Here is a 19942-nt window from a genome sequence, read left to right on the forward strand (position 1 = left end):
AAATACACAGTATAACAAATCTTTAAGTGAATATTTATGGAAACTTTACACATGTCAAGTACCTCAGAAGCTCCTCCCAAACACACTACACTGTGGCGACCTAGAGGTAACCATTATCCTGATTATTCTTTAGTCTGACTACCTATTTGTGTATTCCTAAACCCATGTAAGTTTGAAGTTTACCTGCTTTTGAACTTTGTTATTCTGTATATATTTGTATCTTGCTTCTTCTACCTCTCCATAATATTTTTTTAAGTTACTGCATTTATCTCCAGTTCATTTGCTTTTGTTACTGTATAGAATTCCCACAATTTAGGGGCGCCTGGGTGGCTCAGTTGGTTGAGCGACTGCCTTCGGCTCAGGTCATGATCCTGGAGTCCCAGGATCGAGTCCCGCATCGGGCTCCCTGCTCGGCGGGGAGTCTGCTTCTCCCTCTGACCCTCCTCCCTCTCATTCTCTCTCTCTCAAATAAATAAATAAAATCTTTAAAAAAAAAAAAAAAGCCCACAATTTATATATCCATTCTGTGGTTGAATGTTTTGGGTTATTTCTATTTTTTAGCTATTACAACCACTGCTGTTCTGCACATTGTTATACTATGTTATACTCTGTTGCTGCTGCATACATGCATGAGTTTTCTGGGTATATATACCCCCAGGGGTGGAATTGCTGAGTCATAGAATACATCATTTCACATTTATTTTGTAATCCAGAGCGGTCCTATCAATTCGTATGCTTACTAGCAGAGTATGAGAGTCCTGTTGCTTCACTTACTTGTCGATAGTTGACATTGTCAGACCTTTGTTGCCAATCTGGTGGACACGCAGTAGATTGTTATTATGGTTTTAATTGTGTAATTTTAATGTAATTTCTCTAATTACTGAAGTGGTTTCATTCTTTGTCATATGATTATTGGCTAGCTGGATTTTTGCCTTTGTGGTATGCTTATTCTTGTATTTTCCCCACTTTTTGGTAGGGCTGTCTGTGAGTTCCGGATGGAAATCAGTAGGGATTAAAGTACAATCTAATTTTCATCACATCTAGTGAAGAGACATTCTGGTCTTCAGTTTTGTTTGATATAATGGTAGAAACACCTATGCTTTTACAAATTTTGGGAAAGTTACACCATAGTCTCACATTTGTCATTGAACAACTAAAAAATTTAAATATTTTAAAATATCTCAGAGAAAAGAGGTGTAATTAGATCACAAGTATATCTTATATTTAGATGTAAGATTAATTGAAGATTATTTTTAGAGAATTGATTAGTATTATTTTACTTTGTTATTGTTAAATAGAACCCCATTGAAAATACATAGATACATATTTATATTTTTCGATCCTTAGCTTCTTCTAAGAAATAGTTTTAAAAGCTTAAACTAACTTGGGCGCCTCGGTGGCGCAGTGGGTTGTGCATCCAACTCTTGGTTTCGTCTCAGGTCATGATCTCAGGGTCCTGAGATAGAGTCCACGCTCAGCACAATCTGCTTGGGATTCTCCCTCCTTCTCCCTCTGCCCCTCATGCTTGTGCTCTCTCTAAAATAAATAAATCTTAAAAAAAAAAAAAAAGCTTAAACTGACGTGATTGTCTTCTAAAGCCAAAGTTATTCCTTTTTCTTAACATCAGTGAATTGTAATATAAAGTGATGAACTTTGATAAAATTTTTTAAGTTGAAAACACATTCAAGGTAGAATGGAGAAACAAAAGAATAGAGTAAAAATTACTCCCTTGGAATCTCCTGCATCCTAAAATAACAGCTGTTATTATCTGCAGACCTTTATTAATATGCCATATGTATACAAGTTTATATTTTTTGCAAAAGCAGGCTCCTGATGCATATTTCATAACACTTTTTTCATTTATTATACTTAGGGATTTAAATATTTTCACTTGTTTTCATTGTAACAGACCTATAGCAGGGGTTTGGTTTGTGCTTAAAGAACAAACCACAATCGAAGCTTCTAGGACAGTAAAGTTCCTAGGGACTGTCTGCAAAGGAATGCTAAACAAAACCAGCAAGCCGTGCTCAGCACTGTAGTCATGTTACATGCCAGAGTCCTGCAAGTGCTTTGTGTGGCTGTCAAAAACCTTTGGCATTTTTTAGCGGGAGCTCTTGAAATTCTGCTTGAGCAAATACACACTTCTATATATAGTATTTGTGAACACCTGAAGTTTCTTTTAGTTCATGTCTTGCATTGATTAAATATTCTGTTAAACTGTTATCATCCTTATGTATTTATGGTTCTGAAATCTTGACCATTAGCACTATGAGGAAAGTATTCATGATACGTATTTATATAAATTGCCAACTTTGGGACTGTGATCTCTTCACATTTGCTTTGTAGTAATCTCCTAAATTAAAAATCAGTTCTCATCAATAAAATATTTATAAACCAAATATGAGTTGCAAGATCATAATTTAAGTATTAATAATTTTCCATTTAGAACTCTTGGAGTATAATATACAGCAGAAGCAGTCTCAGATGGTGGAGATGCAAGTGGAGCTCAGCAGTGTGAAGGACAGAGCAGCAGAACTGCAGGAACAACTGAGTTCTGAGAAAATGGTGGTTGCTGAACTGAAGAGTGAACTTGCACAAACTAAATTGGAACTAGAAACAACACTCAAGGCACAACATAAGCACCTAAAGGAATTAGAGACCTTCAGGTATGTCAGGCTTCCTTATTATAAACCTATTTGGGTGAAGGAAGTGAAGGAATTTTGTCACAGACATTGTGCAGATCTTATAACAGCATGACATTATACATAATGTGTAAATAACTTGAAACTTTGTTATTTATAGGAAAAATTACAGTGGAAAGGAAAAACTCCAAATTTTTCCAAATGATAAATTCATGATTAGGTGTTGGCATATTCTCTACTGTGGGTTCAGTTCTATTGGAGACTTATTGTTGTATAAGATATATAACTTTGACTTCTATTTTACCACCAAGTAATTTGAAGTGATATTTATGATCTCAATAGAATTTGTGGTTCATCTACCTAAAGTATACAAAATGTTTTAAAATACAATGCTTGTGAAAAGGATAAATTGTTGGTATAAATAGTGAGATATTCTGCTTGCCAAGGACACATTACAAAGACAGTCATTCTTTATTTTGAACAGTGGTTATTCCCATGTTCAGTAAAAGACAAAGGAAAATTTTTATTAATGTTATTTTGTAAAAATAAATTGTTTACAGTGCTAAATAATAGTTAATAGTGGCATTGCTAGAAACGGTTAATTTGAAATAAACCACAGTCAGAAATCTTTAATCTTTACATGGCTTATATTTTCCTATTAACTAGTTTATAATATACCTCCACTTTTCAATGGAAGCTCTCTCTTTCTCTCAGTATAAACTCGGTTAAAGTAATTTTATGAAAGTTCGATTGTCTCTGATTTAGGTTGGAAGTTAAAGATAAAACCGATGAAGTACATTTGCTTAATGACACATTAGCAAGTGAACAGAAAAAATCCAGAGAGCTCCAGTGGGCTTTGGAGAAGGAGAAAGCCAAACTAGGACGCAGTGAAGAGCGGGATAAAGAAGAACTTGAGGTATTGTTACCTTTGTCTTTATGTGTCTGTGGAATATCCAGAACAACAGAAGAGGGAGAGTCTCAAGACTTTCCTCTTTCTGAAGTGTCAGGCTTAGACTCTTTATGAGGTACAGTAAGTTGTTCACTGTATATGGAATACTATTATGTTATCTAAACATTATCTATCTAGGAAATGCTAATAGTGTGATGCAGTTTTGTTTGGCTACATCCAGGGGTGCATACAGACTGTTCTGCTACGGTGTGTGTTTGGGGAATTTGAGTTCGTGCATATACAATTTGATAAATAGGGCATCCATTTCAGTTTAACTCAAAGTAGTCTTGGTTCTTGTTTTCTCCCAGGGAAGGGGAACAGTGACACCTCTCTGGCAGCAGGAGCCCTCACTGTTACATTTTTTAAAAACTGAAAATGAGTCCCTTCATTCTGGGCTGTGTTCCAAAGAGGCACAGCTCACAGCTCAGGGCGGGTTGTACTCTGCACCCACAGTGCCCACATTAGTGGTAGCCCCACTGGCTCAGAGCTCTTGTTCCATCCACACATGGTGCTCCCTAGCTGTATGCTAAAAAACTAAGTAGCTGGCATTTCTGCCCTATTAAATTTTGTTTTGTTTTGTTGGGTTTTTTTTTTTTTTTTTTGAATGTCCATCTTGGTAGCCTCCAGGCATAGTGAGCTCTCTGCCTGGCAAGGACATGATATCCCCTCGGGTACTGATTACTATTTTTTATCATTACAAATTTGTGTAAGTTTTGAGTAGTTTGTCCCTAACCCTGCTTTTCCCCATAAGCCCTATTATTTTCAATATGTGACATTGAACAACATGAGGCTTTTCAGGAGCTCCTGTCACATTATATTGGAATATTTGTATTTTTAAAAGTCATTATTTCTAGAAGGAATATACCCTGCTTCATATTCCTTGAGTAGGTATGATTAATGTTTGGAGAGAAAGTATCATTTAGCTTATCTATCTTTTGTTTATAGTCTTTGATGAAAATCATCTGGCTATCCAAATAATTATGCTTTAACCACTGAAAGTTTAAGTTAATAAACTGGATAATCAATTCTATTATCAAATACTACCAACTTAGTATTAATAAAGTAGAATTATAGTATACTTACAAAGAATTCTTAATATTAACAAATTCTTAAATTCAACTTTCTTCTACAAGGATTTGAAATTTTCACTTGAGGGTCAGAAACAAAGGAATATCCAGCTAAATCTACTGTTGGAACAACAGAAACAACTACTAAATGAATCACAGGAGAAAATAGAATCGCAAAGAGTGCTACATGATGCCCAGTTATCAGAAGAACGAGGTCGAAACTTAGAGCTTCAGGTACTTCTTGAATCTGAGAAAGTTCGAATACGGGAAATGAGTAGTACCCTGGATAGGGAGCGGGAATTGCATGCTCACTTGCAGAGCAATGATGATAGTGGGCAGCCTCGGCCCTCCCTACCCTCTGAGGACCTCCTTAAAGAGCTACAGAAACAGCTAGAGGAGAAACACAGTCGCATAGTAGAATTGTTAAATGAGACCGAGAAATATAAACTGGATTCTTTGCAAACAAGACAGCAAATGGAAAAGGATAGGCAGGTTCACAAGAAGACGTTGCAGACAGAACAAGAGGCCAACACTGAGGGACAGAAAAAAATGCATGAGCTCCAGTCCAAAGTGGAAGATCTTCAGCGCCAGCTGGAAGAGAAAAGGCAGCAGGTTTATAAGTTAGACCTTGAAGGAAAGCGACTGCAGGGAATTATGCAGGAATTCCAGAAGCAAGAACTACAACGAGAAGAAAAACGAGAAAGTAGAAGAATTCTCTATCAGAATCTTAATGAGGTAAATTAACACTGTTTTAAAATATTTTTTAAAAGAACACTACAGCCCTTTGAACATACAATTTTGATAGTGGACTAAATTATTTAAATAGTTAAAAACAGGGTGCCTGGGTGGCTCAGTTGGTTAAGCGTCTGCCTTCAGCTCAGGTCGTGATCCCAGGGTCCTGGGATGGAGTCCCGTGTCAGGCTCCTTGCTCGGCAGGGAGCCTGCTTCTCCCTCTGCCCCTCCTCCCACTCATTCTCTCAGTCTCTCTCTCTCTCAAATAAAATGGTCTTTTTTTTTTTTTTTTTAAAGATTTTATTTATTTACTTGAGAGAGAGAGAATGAGATATAGAGAGAGAGCATGAGAGGGAAGAGGGCAGAGGGAGAAGCAGACTCCCTGCCGAGCAGGGAGCCCGATGCGGGACTCGATCCCGGGACTCCAGGATCATGACCTGAGCCGAAGGCAGTCGCTTAACCAACTGAGCCACCCAGGCGCCCTCAAATAAAATCTTCTAAAAAAATAAAAATAGGTACGAACAAATGATTTAAAAAGGAAATTCATAGAAGTTTATTTGGAGTATAAACCGTAATTGTGTTCCCTTGAGAAAAAATGTGATTTGCTGTTCATTTATAATTACTGCTTTTTCTTTTTCTGCCGAAAATTGCTAGCCATCCACATGGAGTTTAACCAGTGATCGAACTAGAAATTGGGTTCTTCAACAGAAACTAGAAGGAGAGACAAAGGAATCAAGCTATCTTAAACCGATTGAAATGAATGAGGGAGGAGCTGGCTGTGATCGTGCATTAGAAATCATCAGACAAAAGCTTCAACATGTGGCTTTAAAACTACAGCATCTGGCCCGGAAAGCGTCCAATAGGTTAGATTTTTCCCCCTGACTTTGGAAATGGCATTCTTACACAAGCTGGTCAGAACCGGCCCCTCGCTAATGGTTAGCCAAGGGTGGGGAATTGAAATTTCAAAGTTAATGCATGTTCGCATTAGGAGATGGTATTCTTTAACAAAACTCATACACCTGAAAACCTTCCCTTGAGCCCTGGAAAGAGAACCCTTTAATGTAAGGGAGAAGGTAGGTGAAGCAGAGTGTCCATCTGTAAAGTTTGTGCTAGTCAGTACCACTAATTGAGAAAGGTATGTTTTGACTTTTTGTCTTTTTCTCGAAGACTGCAGTTTGAAACAGCAGATGACGAAGATTTCATTTGGGTTCAGGAAAATATTGATGGAATTATTTTACAACTACAGAAATTAACTGGCCAGCCAGGGGAAGAGGTAAGACTTTAAGAACTTTAAAGATCTAATGGAGCTAAAGGACTCATTTGAAACTGGCACCGTATTTTCTAAAGAGTTTTAATTTTATCTTTTCATTTATTTTAAATAATAATAATATTTGTCTTTCCCTAATAGAAGACAGTAAAAATTTGAGGGGAAATTAACTTTCATTATCATTATTGAGTAATTATAGTGACACTTTATTATATTGTGATAACCAAGTTTCTTGCAAGAATAGCCTGGCTTCTACCCTCACCACTCTCAAAACCACCCACAGAATGCCACCAGTGTCTTCACAGTTGACCAATCTGATGAATCTTTGCATTCCCTGTCTTCCTTGACTTCTTTATAGCATTTGATGCTTTGGACCTCTCCCATCTTAAAAACCCTCTCTTTTTTAACCTTTTGTGACAATATTCTCTTATTTCTTCCATTTCTTTCATCAGTCACCTTCATGAATTCCTCTTCCTCCTGTCCTCGTCCATTTTTTTCTCTGTGAAAGCTCATTCATTCCCACAGCCTGAGTTCTCAGTAGACTTACCTATTGAACAAATACTTATAGCAGGCACTTGTTACGTGCCAGGTACTATCCTGGATTCTGAGCTGCAATGAACAAATCTGTTAAAAATCTCACCCTTGAGTGCCTGAGTGGCTCAGTTGGTTAAGCGACTACCTTCGGCTCAGGTCATGATCCTGGAGTCCCAGGATTGAGTCCCGCATCGGGCTCCCTGCTCAGCGGGGAGTCTGCTTCTCCCTCTGACCCTCCCCCCTCTCATGTGTTCTCTCTCATTCTCTCTCTCTCAAATAAATAAATAAAATCTTTAAAAAAAAAAAAATCTCACCCTTGTATTTACCCCAAAGATACAAATGTAGTGATCCAAAGGGGCACATGCACCCCAATGTTTATAGCAGCAGTGTCCACAATAGCCAAACAATGGAAAGAGCTTAGATGTCCATCAACAGATGAATGGATAAAGAACACACACACAATGGAATATTATGCAGCCGTCAAAAAAATGAAATCTTGCCATTTGCAATGATGTGGATGGAACTAGAGGGTATTATGCTAAACAAAATAAGTCAATCAGAGAGAGACAATTATCATATAATCTTACTGATCTGAGGAATTTGAGAAACAAGACAGGATCATAGGGGAAGGGAGAGAAAAATGAAACAAGACGAAACTGGAGAGGGAGACAAACCATAAGAGACTCTTAATCTCAGGAAACAAACTGAGGGTTGCTGGAGTGGAGGGGTGGTGGGAGGAATGGGGTGGCTGGGTGATGGACATTGGGGAGGGTATGTGCTATGGTGAGCGCTGTGAATTGTGTAAGACTGATGAATCACAGACCTGTACCTCTGAAACAAATAATACATTATATGTTAATTAAAAAAATTTTTTTTAAATCTCACCCTTATGGACTTTACCTTCTTGTGGCCTGTGGTTCTAGTGTATACCTCTATCCTGTGGTCCAGGTTTGTATTTTCCATTAATTACAGGAACTCTTTCCTTGAGGAAGTGGACCCCATAGTGATCCCTTAGGAGCCTCACAGGCACGTTCCAAACTGAGCATCATCGTTCTTTTCTTCTTCTGTCCCCAACCCACATTTCTAGTCCTGATACCGCCCAGTTTGGAAAGTTGAAAGTCACCATAGACCACTTTACTTCACTCGTGTATCGTAGCAGTGACTAAGTCCTGTGCTTTTACCTCCAAAATATCTATCCCATGTGCCCTTAGTCATTGCCTTTATTCAGGCTTCTATTATTTCTCACCTGAACTATTGTAATGACTTCCTGATGTGTCCACCTGACACCGGGATATATCTTCCCTAATTTACTGTACTTTGCATGCTGCTACCTAGGAATTTTTCTAACACATAAATTTTATTTGTGGCGCTCTTGCCTCAAGGCCATTTATGGTTCTCCACTGCCTACATTTAGGTCTATTATCTATAAAGTGAAGGCAGCCTTTACTCTAGCCTTACCAAGCCACTTGTAGCTCCCTAAAAGCAACATACTCTCAAAGAAAACCCTGTGCCTTACACACGCTATTCCTTCTACTTAACATGCCCGTCCCTGTCTTCTTTCCTACCTGTGAAATTCTTCCTAGTTATTTAAGACTCAACTCAAGCACTACTTCTTCATGAAATCTCTTGTTCTCCGTGCCCATTCACATGTTTATGTGCATTGTTCATAAACGTTTGTTTATGCTTCCATGACCTTAATTCCATTGTATCTTTCTAGCCTAGTTTAGTGTCCCCAGGTACTTCTAGTGGCTCATTGACTGAAAGACTGCTGAGACAAAATGCTGAGCTGACAGGACATATCAGCCAACTGACAGAAGAAAAGAATGATCTGAGAAATACGGTTATGAAGCTGGAAGAACAGATCAGGTGGTACCGACAGACAGGAGCTGGCAGAGATTATGTACGTCTAATTTGAGCATGGCCACACTCGAAATACTGAAGAATTACAACTTCTGCTCTCTGGTTTCAATTCTTAACCCTAACGTAAAAATATTAAATATCTGGTTCTTAGTATGATCATTGGAAAATGTTAGCAAGAGGACAGTGATAATTGGGAGCCTTCTCTGGGCCAGATCCTGGGTTCTATACTTTCAGAGTCTGTAATCCACATTCAGCCTTGCACATGAGGAAACTGAAGTCTATAGTCAAACCAAGAACTGCTTATCTTAACCAAAGCCAGATACTTTGCTACCTGTGGACCATCAGTGGATCCATGTAAAGAAATGTTCAAATGTGAATTCTGACTGTTCTTATCAGTTACTGTGTTTGTGACTCAAGTGAAAGATGCCATTAAATTTTATATTTTAGTCTAATAAACCACTCTAGCAGTTATTTAATTTTTTCCAGTTAAAAACTACAAAATAAATTGCTAGCTTCTGTAATATAAAGATAGGAATATAATATAAAGATAGGAAAGACTCGTAAGACAACTGTGCAGTCAAATACATGATAACACATCCACAGAACTTCTGTAGCAATCCACTTCTCTGTGGACATGCCGGGTGGTTTTTCCCCCACTTCCCCGGTGTGCTGATTCAGGCATAGGCTCTACATTTGAACCCAGATGGTCCATTTATTAAGTCTCTAAACTGTTTTCTTTCAAAGCTTTGCAAAATCTAAACACTTTCCTTTGGGCTAGGCTCTCACAGGGATTTTTAGTTTTAAAATTAATCTACTAAGCAAAGGACCATATATTTAGTGTATATTCTTTACTGTCAGTTGAGATTGGCTTTGAACTCTCCCAGTCTGAGATTGGAAAGCTGAGGTTCCCATAGGGGATACCTTTAATGTGTTTAATTTAGATTTTTCAGAGACTTATGCCTAAAAATCATGTAAGTAGTCTCTGGTCTCTGCAGTCTTCTAGGTTTTCATTCAGTGGTGGTGCCAACATTGAAGACATCATTGCTTCTGAAAAAGAAGTCTGGAACAGAGAAAAATTGACTCTTCAGAAATCCTTAAAAAGAGCAGAAGCTGAAGTGTACAAACTGAAAGCTGAACTAAGAAATGAAGCTTTACTTCAGAATCTGAGCCCTGATTCTGAGCATGCTGCTATAAAGGTAGGAGACGTCTTCCATCGAAACATGTACCAAAGCTGGTCCTCTGCTTTTGCCTTGTTTCATCTCTCACTAACCTTAACTGAACAGAGTAAAGAAGTGTAGGTGGCACTTAGGCTGTCTCTGGTCGCACTGTTGAGTGTGTGTCATGAATGCAGGTCTCTAGCTGGTCACAAAACCTTGGTGGCAAGGCATGCCCTCTTGGCAGCACCATGAGCTCATGGTCCCACTTCCCCCATCTCATCCCTAATAGATAACAGAAAGTTCTCTTTTCCACTGCCAACAAAAGCTCTACTACTTTCAATATCAGAGCATCACCACGCTCTGTAAGATGGCAAGCCCTCTGAATAGCCTCTCTACTGACTCTAATGAATATTGCAATAAAGCTTTTAATCCGTTAACATAAAATCCAAAACAAAAAGACAGAAAAATGTTTGGAATATTTTTTTAACTATGGAGTGAACATAAATTTATGACTCTTAAAGGGACAGAGAACATTAACATTGGAAACATTAAATAAAAAAAAGTTAAATGGATTAGTGACACTAATAATAAAAGTAGCTCTATGCAGTTAGAAGAAAAACCGAGATGATAATGGAATTACAAAAATATTTGCAGTAAATATGATGACTAGGGACTAAAATCCGAAATAAACCAAAAACCTAAGTATAAGGTTTGTATTCACATTGCACTGACCAAAATGAGGGAGAAGTGTAAAATTTAAGGTTATCTTTACCTTCAACTTTGCTGATCAAGTAGAAAACAGTAGTAGGATATCTGCCATTCTGCTACTACAACTTTTTTTAAAATAAAATCTAGGTTATCTTCCCCTAGAGAACAATTTGAATGGCTTCTTAATAATGTCTTTATGTTCTTCCCTTTCTTTAACATAGAGAATTTATGGTAAATACCTGAGGGCAGAAAGTTTTCGGAAAGCTCTCATTTATCAGAAGAAATACCTGCTGCTGTTACTGGGTGGGTTCCAGGAATGTGAAGATGCCACCCTGGCTCTGCTTGCCCGGATGGGGGGGCAGCCAGCCTTCACTGACCTCGAGGTGATCACCAACCGTCCAAAGGGCTTCACCAGGTTTCGGTCAGCGGTCAGAGTGTCCATGGCAATTTCAAGGTAAAGTGTTGGAAAGAAAGTGCATTTTGATAGACTCTAAAAGGATTTAGATTTGTAATCTTCTCTTTTCTCTGCCTATTGTGCTCTGTATTCATACAGTATGAGACACTTGCCATCACTAAAACATGCGGGCTTCTTTCTTTCATCCTTTTAGCCAGGGATACTTTACATTGTACCATGGAGACCCTATGGAAACGGCTCCCCAGATGCAGGCAGCTGGTAACTCAGAGCTGGCACATCCAATCTGGATTGTTTTTTTGTTTTATTTTATTTTTTAACTCTGAGTAAGTCCATGAACTACCTCAGATGTAGAAATAAAAGGGATCACAAAAGGGAAAAAAATGTTTTTGAAAATTTAATTAGGCTACACATTCATTTTCTTCATTGCTAAAATAACCCACTCTTGGGGTTCTGCTCCACAAAGCTCTGGCCTAACTCTGCGTCCGAACCCCAGATTAGCCTTTAGGGCATTGGACTGAGCTAGTGCTTTTGTCACTCTGCCTGTAGTAGTTCCAAGCTAGGAACTCTGGTACTCATTCTGTTTGTGGCTGAAATGGAGCCCGGACTCAAACGCCCTTGAGGGCCTGGCCTCCTGCAGTCCTCTCATTTGAGTGATACATACCCAGACCCCTAGGCTTCTCCATGCTTCCCCTCCCTTTTATTCATGTAGGAACCAGACAGTCTCAAAAGAATTTTTAGTTTTTAAAGCTTCCTATCAGGTCACATCTCATACGGTCTTCAAAGGGTTTTGTCCTTTTTCTTTGACCTATCTTCCTTTGAAAAATACAACAGAAGTTTTTAACTAGAAGCTGTCTGAAATCACCTAGTTCAGAATACCATCTCACAGATGAGGAAACTGAGGCCTGGAAAGGTTGCAAAGCCAGTAGTGATAGAGGTAGGACAATCAGCCAGGGCTCCCACATCTCATCCATGTGGGCTCTGCAAAGGAAGCTCACATTTTCTCTTATTAATAGTCTGAGACCCTCCTTGCCTCTATCATTCCACATTGTTGGCAGGTTGTCCCAGTTTCTCCTTCCTCATCGTCCATTCCTTTTACCACCTTGTACACTCTGTACAGGGTTAAATGCTGGGAGATGCACTGATGATGAAAAAAATATAAACCTTGCCTAAATCCCTAAAGGCAGCTCACTTCCTAGTGGGGAAGACCAGTATGCTCATAACTTAGAAAACACTAAATGACAGGTCACAGGAGGTAATTATTAATTTTATTGGAAGAATTTGGGAAGGCTCCTTGAAAGCTAGTCACCACTGAAAGACTTCATTCTAACTGCCTCTTTTTCTTGTCCTCTTATATGTTCGTTGTATTTTCACCATCCTAAAACTGAGCTTTGCAACTGATTGGAATTAAGAAATCAAAACTGGTGTTTAGAAAGTTCCTTGGGCCAGGGTAGGGCAGGCAGCATCTGGCTACAGCTGGTCTGCTGCACTGCCTCCCCGCTTCCTTTTAAAGCCTTATTGGTTTTCACCCCCGATCCCATGGCCTCACTCCTCTTCCAGCTTTCCCAGCTCGGTCTCACTGCCAGGGTAAGAGTCTTTTCTCGTTCCATCTCATTTGCTTTGTAGTCTCCATTCTTTTCTCTCTCTCTCTTTTTATAAGATTTTATTTATTTATTTGAGAGAGAGAGCACGAGCAGGGGGCAGGGAGAGAGAGAAGCGATGCGGGACTCGATCCCAGGACCCTGGGATCACGACCTGAGCTGAAGGCAGACGCTCAACCCACTGAGCCACCCAGGCGCCCCATTCTTTTCTCCTTTCATTATTTCTCGCCCTTTCTTTGCCCATCCACTTTTCTCTTTTTTGCTTTTGCTCTTCATCTCTTTGAGTCCTAAACCTCTAAAGTCAGAACCTGGTCCTAAGATTTCTGGGCCTCTTGGGAAGCCAGTTAGTTCTGTTCTTCTGACTTTTTCCAGTTTATTTTGCCACAAACCAGGGGACATTTGCATAATTTTAGATTAGGCAGTCATGTGACTGTGTTGAAATTTGTTCTGTGTTCATATTCAAATGTATGACTTTATTTTTGTGGGAAATGTATAGTTATACTCTTTCCATTATAGATGTGCTGTGAAACTTTTTCTTGGCATCTTTTTTAGAATGAAATTTTTGGTTCGACGGTGGCAACGAGTCACAAGTTCTGGTTCTATCAATATTAACAGGGATGGCTTTGGACTGAATCCAGGTGAAGTCAAAATAGGATTTCGTGTGTTTATGATTCTCTTAATATTACTGTATTTGTAATGCCTTCCAAATAGTGTTCTGGAAACTGTTGTCCAAAGACCAGAGAACCCTATAACCAACAGAGCTGGGGACCTTGCTGTTTTAAAGAGTAATGAGAGCTAATTTTTATTATTCTCATGTATTCTCATGTATTCTCCCAATCCTATGATGTAAGTATGGCTACTGTTATTCTCACTTTATAGAAGAAAAACTGAGGCATGGAAAGCATTTGTTGTTTGTCTCAGATTACCCAGTGGGAAGTGGCAGAGCCAGCATTGAACCCTGGCAGTCTGGCTCTAGACCCCACTCCCCATACAACTGCATTTAAGGCTCTGATTCCAGATAGAATTGCTATTAGTCATACAGAAGTTATGGTTTCAGGTTTTCACAATTTAGCAGTATTCAGGTTTGTGAGCTTACAAATAGGTTGTATATAATGGTAACAGTTAAAATTCCTTCTCTCTACACCTAAAAGTGGAAACAAACTAGAACTTCAATATTTTAGGCATATGGATGAGCTCAGAAACTGGGGAGTATACAGAGTTTCAGGCACACAGCATAACTATATTAATGCAGCTATGTATTGGTATTAAACCACCTTTACGTATTCTACCAGTAGCTAAGCAGAGGAGGAGGAAATATGTTTGGTACGCTAAGCAAAGTGCCTTGAAATATGCATCCTTACACAGAAAGAGCTGAAATTTGCACCATAATGAGTTTTGTGTTATAAGTTAGCAAATCTTGATTTCAAGTTTTTTTCTAGTAAAAGTCGGTAGGATGGTGTGATGTAATATTTTTTATCCACATCATCTTTTTCCCCAAACCATACACACTCAGACACCCCTCACCTCACCTCTAATTATAACTAAGAAGAGGTCTTTTAAAAAGAAAATATTCCAAGTAAGTAGTTTATTTTCTTTGAGGTATAGTTCCAGATTATTAGAAATAATTACAATCAAAGGAAAAGAAAATAACAGTTCTACTGTTTTTTTCTCTTCTTTAGGAAGAATAATTGAAGATGACTATAAATAGGAGATAGTATTGTATAGTACAGTATTGTAGTCTTTTTAGCCCATCTCTGTTCTGTAGAAATTTTTCAAGGGCTTGATTTTTTTTTTTTTTTTTTTAATGATGTGGTACATTTTGGATTACTTTAGGCACTGAAAAGACTGACCCATTTTATCATTCTTCTGGTGGGCTGGAGCTATATGGAGAACCGAGACACACTACATATCGCTCAAGATCAGAGCTGGACTATCCTAGGTCTCCTGTACCTTTTCAGAATAGGTAAGGATTTGATAAACATGCCTAGAGTAGTTACATATACTAATACTTAACAGACAAAGGAGGACAGTGTTAGGGCTTTGACTCCTTTGCATCAAAATAACTAGGTGTGTGTTTAGTTGCATATGATATATATAATCTAAGGCTGAAAATCAAAAATAGTTTCTGGATATATACCTGGTTTCCAAGGGTATAGGAAACCGAGCACTGGGTGTTATATGCAACTAATGAATCAATGAACACTACATCAAAAACTAATGATCTACTATACAGTGGCTAACTGAACATAATTAAAAAATGATAATTTCTTAAAAAAAAAAAAAAAAAGAAAGGAAACCGAACTGACCATGTGTTATTTTAGTATATGCTGTGGTCGGACATTGGGAAAAGTATTAACTAAAATTGACAGTCTCTGGGGATTATGAAAGAATACTCTAAAGTCTACATGACAAGATGCATTTGTACATATACAGTGTTTATCGAGGACTTCTACAACAAGCACTGTACTAGACGCTTTTATGATGACTTAGTAGCTGCTTTGAGTTTATTAGAAGTTTTTTCCCATATACATCACAAACTCAAACATTTGGGGGATACAGAGTAAGCCTAGCTTAGCGTTCCTGAGTGCTTACTGAGACTTAACTGACTGAAAGACTACTGAGGCAAAATGCTGACCTGACAGGACATATCAGCCACTGAGTGAAGAAAAGAATGATTTAAGAAACATGGTTATGAAGCTGGAAGAACACATCAGGTATTATCAACAGACAAGAGCTAACAGATTACGTACGTCTATTTTTAGCATGGCCATATACCAGAAATATTGCAGAGTTACAATTTCTACTCTCTAGTTTTAGTTTTTAACCCTAACAGTGTAAAAATATTATCTGAATCTTAGCAAGATCACTGGAAAATATTATAGGGATGGCATTGATAATGTTTATATTAGATATATATTATATGTTACATAAGAATTAATAACTTACTATAATTATAATAAGTAATTATTATTTACTGGGAACCTTTTCTGATCCTGGGTTATATACATTCAGAATCTCTAATCCACATTCAGCCTTGCACATAAGAAAACTGAAGTTCATAGTCAAACCAAGAACTACTTGTCTGCAAAGCCTCATACTTTGCTACCTATGAACCAATAGCAGACACACGTAAAGAAATGTTCAAATGTGACTTCTGACTGTTCTTGCCAGTTATCAGTTACTATGTTCATGGCTCAAGTTAAAGATTGACCTTTTGAGGGCAGGGTGGAGGCAGGTTGTTACGTTACTTGCTTTGTGGATGACTTGGATTCATGTTCATATTTTTAATCTCATAGGTACCCAGGCCCTCCAGCTGATTTAAATCCTGGTTCCTTAGCATGTTCTCAGCTTCAGAATTATGACCCTGACAGAGCCCTGACAGATTATATCACTCGGCTAGAGGCACTGCAGAGACGGCTTGGAACCGTACAGTCAGGTACTCCCGGCTTCACCGTGCATTACTATGGGCAGCCCGTTAGTGCTGGATGGACCCAGAGCTCTCTGTTCTCTCTCCGAAATTCCCTGACCTTCCTCATTAGATAAATCAAATCTCAGAATTTAGTTCCTGAGTCACCAGGTTAGACTTGGGACTTTAACTCAAGATACGACTTAGCACCCAGATTTCACTCCCACAAAAAAAGATCCCCTCCTCAGATTGATTAGATGCAGTGCACAGCAGGCACCTGTGTACAGAGTCTCGTGCCGTGAGGCTTACGGAGTCTGCTGGCGAGCATGTTCCCCAGTATAGCTGCCTCCCGAATACAGGCTTCAGCTGCACCAGGGCCACTCTGTACAGGTAGTTTTCACTAAGTACAATGCAGTACTAGAAGTGTATTTCCTGTTAGGATTTTCTTAACATTTTCTTTTCTCTAGCTTACTTTATTGTAAAATATAACATTATAATGTAGAAATATGTTAATTGCTTGTATGTTACTTAGCCAGGAGTAGGCTATTAATAGTTAAGTTTTGGGAGAGTCCAACTTATACATGGATCTTTGACTGTGTAAGGGGTCAGTGTCCCTGACCTCCGCATTGTCCAAGGGTCAACTATAATACGTGGTGAGGCATGCAAATTAGGGGTGGGGACATGAGAGAAGGAAGCAAATATCTTAAGCATTTAATGCAGCCATTATCCCTACTAGGACTCAGGGCTTTTATGCATGATCCACGAAATCTGTTCCATTCAAAGACGACTTTATAAGAATGACCTTTTTTCCCTCTTCATTGTGGGAAAATCTCTTTTCCCCTTCTCCCTTCAATTCACTCCTGATTCAGAGGTTTGAATCATTTTAATTTAATGTGCTTTAATTTTAAATCAATATTTTGTTTTTACTTTTGTGAAAGACCTTTTTTTTCCTACCATCCCCACAAACTAGATAGGGCCAGTAGCAGGTTATTTTTAGTAGTTTGTTGCCTCATACAAGAAATCACCTAGCCCAAGCAACTTGTAGTCATAGGAAACTATTATTATCATAGCTGGACTTTGGTATGGCTTGGTTTGTATTTTGTTTTGAGCGTCTAGATTTCGCAAGACTCAGATTTGATTTTATTTTTATTTATTTAATTTAAATTCAATTAACATATAATGTATTATTTCAGAAGTAGAGTTCAGTGAAGACTCAGATTTTAAAGACCAAAAGATTTTTCAAGAGGCAGGAGGTATAGGGTATAGGACATTCAACCTGCTGGGCACTTTTAAGAGAACTTAACATTAGTCTGACTTTGCCACAGATCCAGCCACAGTGACTTTTAAATATATATTTAACGTCTCTTTTAAAAATCGTTCAGGGGCGCCTGGGTCACTCAGTCAGTTGGGCATCCAACTCTTGGTTTCAGCTCAGGTCATGATCTCATGGGTCATAAGATCGAGCCCCCCACTGGGCTCTGCGCTCAGCAGGGCATTTGCTTGAAGATTCACTCCCTCTGCCCCTCCCTCAACTGATGCACATGTGTGCACTCTCTTTCAGATAAGTAAATCTAAGAAGTAAAAATCAGTTCAAGTATGAATAAGACTTTTTTTAGAAAAATAAAAGGTTTTTGTTTTTTTTTTTTTAAATAGGCTCTGTGGCCTAGCACAGAGCCCAACGCGGGGCTCGAACTCAAGACCCTGAGATTGAGACCTGAGCTGAGATCAAGAGTTGGATACCTGACTGACTAAGCTACCCAGGCTCATTAAAAAAAAAAAAAGGCATTTTTTAATGGAGGGTAATAGTAATCTTCTGCCCTTTGTGAACTAGTTAGTCTGGTGTAGGTAGCAATCTAATTTGAAATCACTTCAGGCATACCTCATTTTTTTTTTTTTAAAGATTTTATTTATTTATTTGAGAGAGAGAATGAGAGAGAGAGAGCATGAGAGGGGCAAGGGTCAGAGGGAGAAGCAGACTCCCCGCCGAGCAGGGAGCCCGATGCGGGACTCGATCCCAGGACTCCAGGATCATGACCCGAGCCGAAGGCAGTCGCCCAACCAACTGAGCCACCCAGGCGCCCCAGGCATACCTCATTTTATTGTGCTTTGCTTTATTGCAGTTTGCAGATAAGCATTTTTTACAAATTGAAGGTTTGCAGCATCCCTGTGTTTGAGCAAGTCTCTTGGTTCCATTTATCCAATATTTGCTCACTTTCATGTCTGTCACATTTGATAGCTCTCATAGTGTTTCAGACTTTTTCATTAGACCTGTGATCAGTGATTTTTGATGTTACTGTTGTAATTGTTTTGGAGGTACCATGAACATGAATAATGTGTTCTGACTGCTCCATCAACCAGCCACTCCTATGTCTCCTTTCCTCTCCTAGAGCCTCCCTATTCCCTGAGACACAGCAACATTGAAATTAGGCCAGTCAGTAGCCCTACAATGCCCTCTAAGTATTCAGTTGACTGAAAGGAAAAGTCACACATCTCACTTAAAATCAAGAGCTAGAAATGATTAAGCTTAGTGAGGAAGGCAAGTCAAAAGCCAAGATAGGCCAAAAGGTAGGTCTCTTGCACCAAAGAGCCAAACTATAAATAAAAAAGATAAGTTCTTGAAGGAGATTAAAAGTGCTACACCGGGGCGCCTGGGTGGCTAAGTCGGTTAAGCATCTGCCTTTGGGTCAGGTCATGATCCCAGGGTCCTGGGATTGAGTCCCGCATCGGGCTCCCTGCTCCTCCCCCTCCCTTTGCTGCTCCCCCTGCTTGTGCTCTCTGTCAAATGAATAAGTAAATAAAACCTTTAAAAATAAATAAATAAATAATTTTAAAAATTGCTACACCAGTGAACACACAAGAAAGCAAAACACCCTTATTGCTGATAAGGAGAAAGTTTTAGTGGTCTGGATAGATCAAACCAGCCACAACATTCCCTTTCGCCAAAGCCTAATCCAGAGCAAGGCCCTAACTCTCCTCGATTCTGTAAAGCCTGAAAGTGGTGAGGGAGCTGCAGAAGAAAGTTTGAAGCTAGCAGAGGTTGGTTGATGCGTTTTAAGGAAAGAAGTCTCCATAGCATAAAAATGCGAGGTGAAGCAACAAGTGCTAATGTAGAAGTTCCAAGTTACCCAGAAGATCTGGCTCAGATCATTCCTGAAGGTGGCTACACTGAATAACAGATGTTTAATGTGGACAGAACAGCCTTCTTTTGGAAGAAGATGCCGTCTAGGGCTTTCATAGCTGGAGACGAAGAGTCAGTGTCTAGCTTCAAAGGACAGGCTGACTCTCCTGCTAGGGGCTGATGCAGCTGGTGACTTTAAGTTGAAGCCAGTGCTCATTTACCAGTTCAAAAATCCTGGGGCCTTTAGGAATTATGCTCAATCTGTTCTGCCTGTGTTCCATCAAGATAGAACACCGCATCTGTTTATAACATGGTGTACTAAATATTTTAAACCCGTTGTTGAGATCCACTGTTCAGGAAAAAGAGATTCCTTTCAAAATATTACTGCTCATTGACAATACACCTGCTTACCCAAGAGCTCTGATGTACAATGGGATTAATGTTTACATGCCTGCTAATACAACATCCATTCTGCAGCCCATGGATCAA

General features: G+C 39.0%; 1 protein-coding gene across 5 annotated transcripts in view; it reads left to right on the forward strand.

Annotated features, from left to right (window-relative positions):
* AKAP9 (A-kinase anchoring protein 9) overlaps positions 1-19942 on the forward strand; it is a 156983-nt gene that overhangs the window by 135440 nt on the left and 1601 nt on the right. For 4 of the 5 annotated variants that reach the window (XM_035020530.1, XM_035020531.1, XM_035020532.1 and 1 more), the window contains 11 exons: positions 2447-2666; positions 3408-3558; positions 4725-5393; positions 6045-6253; positions 6558-6663; positions 8909-9091; positions 10047-10247; positions 11138-11370; positions 13482-13567; positions 14763-14892; positions 16226-16365. In XM_035020530.1, coding sequence (XP_034876421.1) covers positions 2447-2666; positions 3408-3558; positions 4725-5393; positions 6045-6253; positions 6558-6663; positions 8909-9091; positions 10047-10247; positions 11138-11370; positions 13482-13567; positions 14763-14892; positions 16226-16365 — 2328 coding nt within the window. Of the gene's footprint in view, positions 1-2446; positions 2667-3407; positions 3559-4724; positions 5394-6044; positions 6254-6557; positions 6664-8908; positions 9092-10046; positions 10248-11137; positions 11371-13481; positions 13568-14762; positions 14893-16225; positions 17728-19942 lie in introns of those variants that run through there. The other variant, XM_035020529.1, reaches the window with a different exon arrangement.

Source organism: Mirounga leonina, unplaced genomic scaffold, assembly GCF_011800145.1.
Source record: "Mirounga leonina isolate KUSES-001 unplaced genomic scaffold, KU_Mleo_1.0 Mir_174, whole genome shotgun sequence".
NCBI lineage: Eukaryota > Metazoa > Chordata > Mammalia > Carnivora > Phocidae > Mirounga > Mirounga leonina.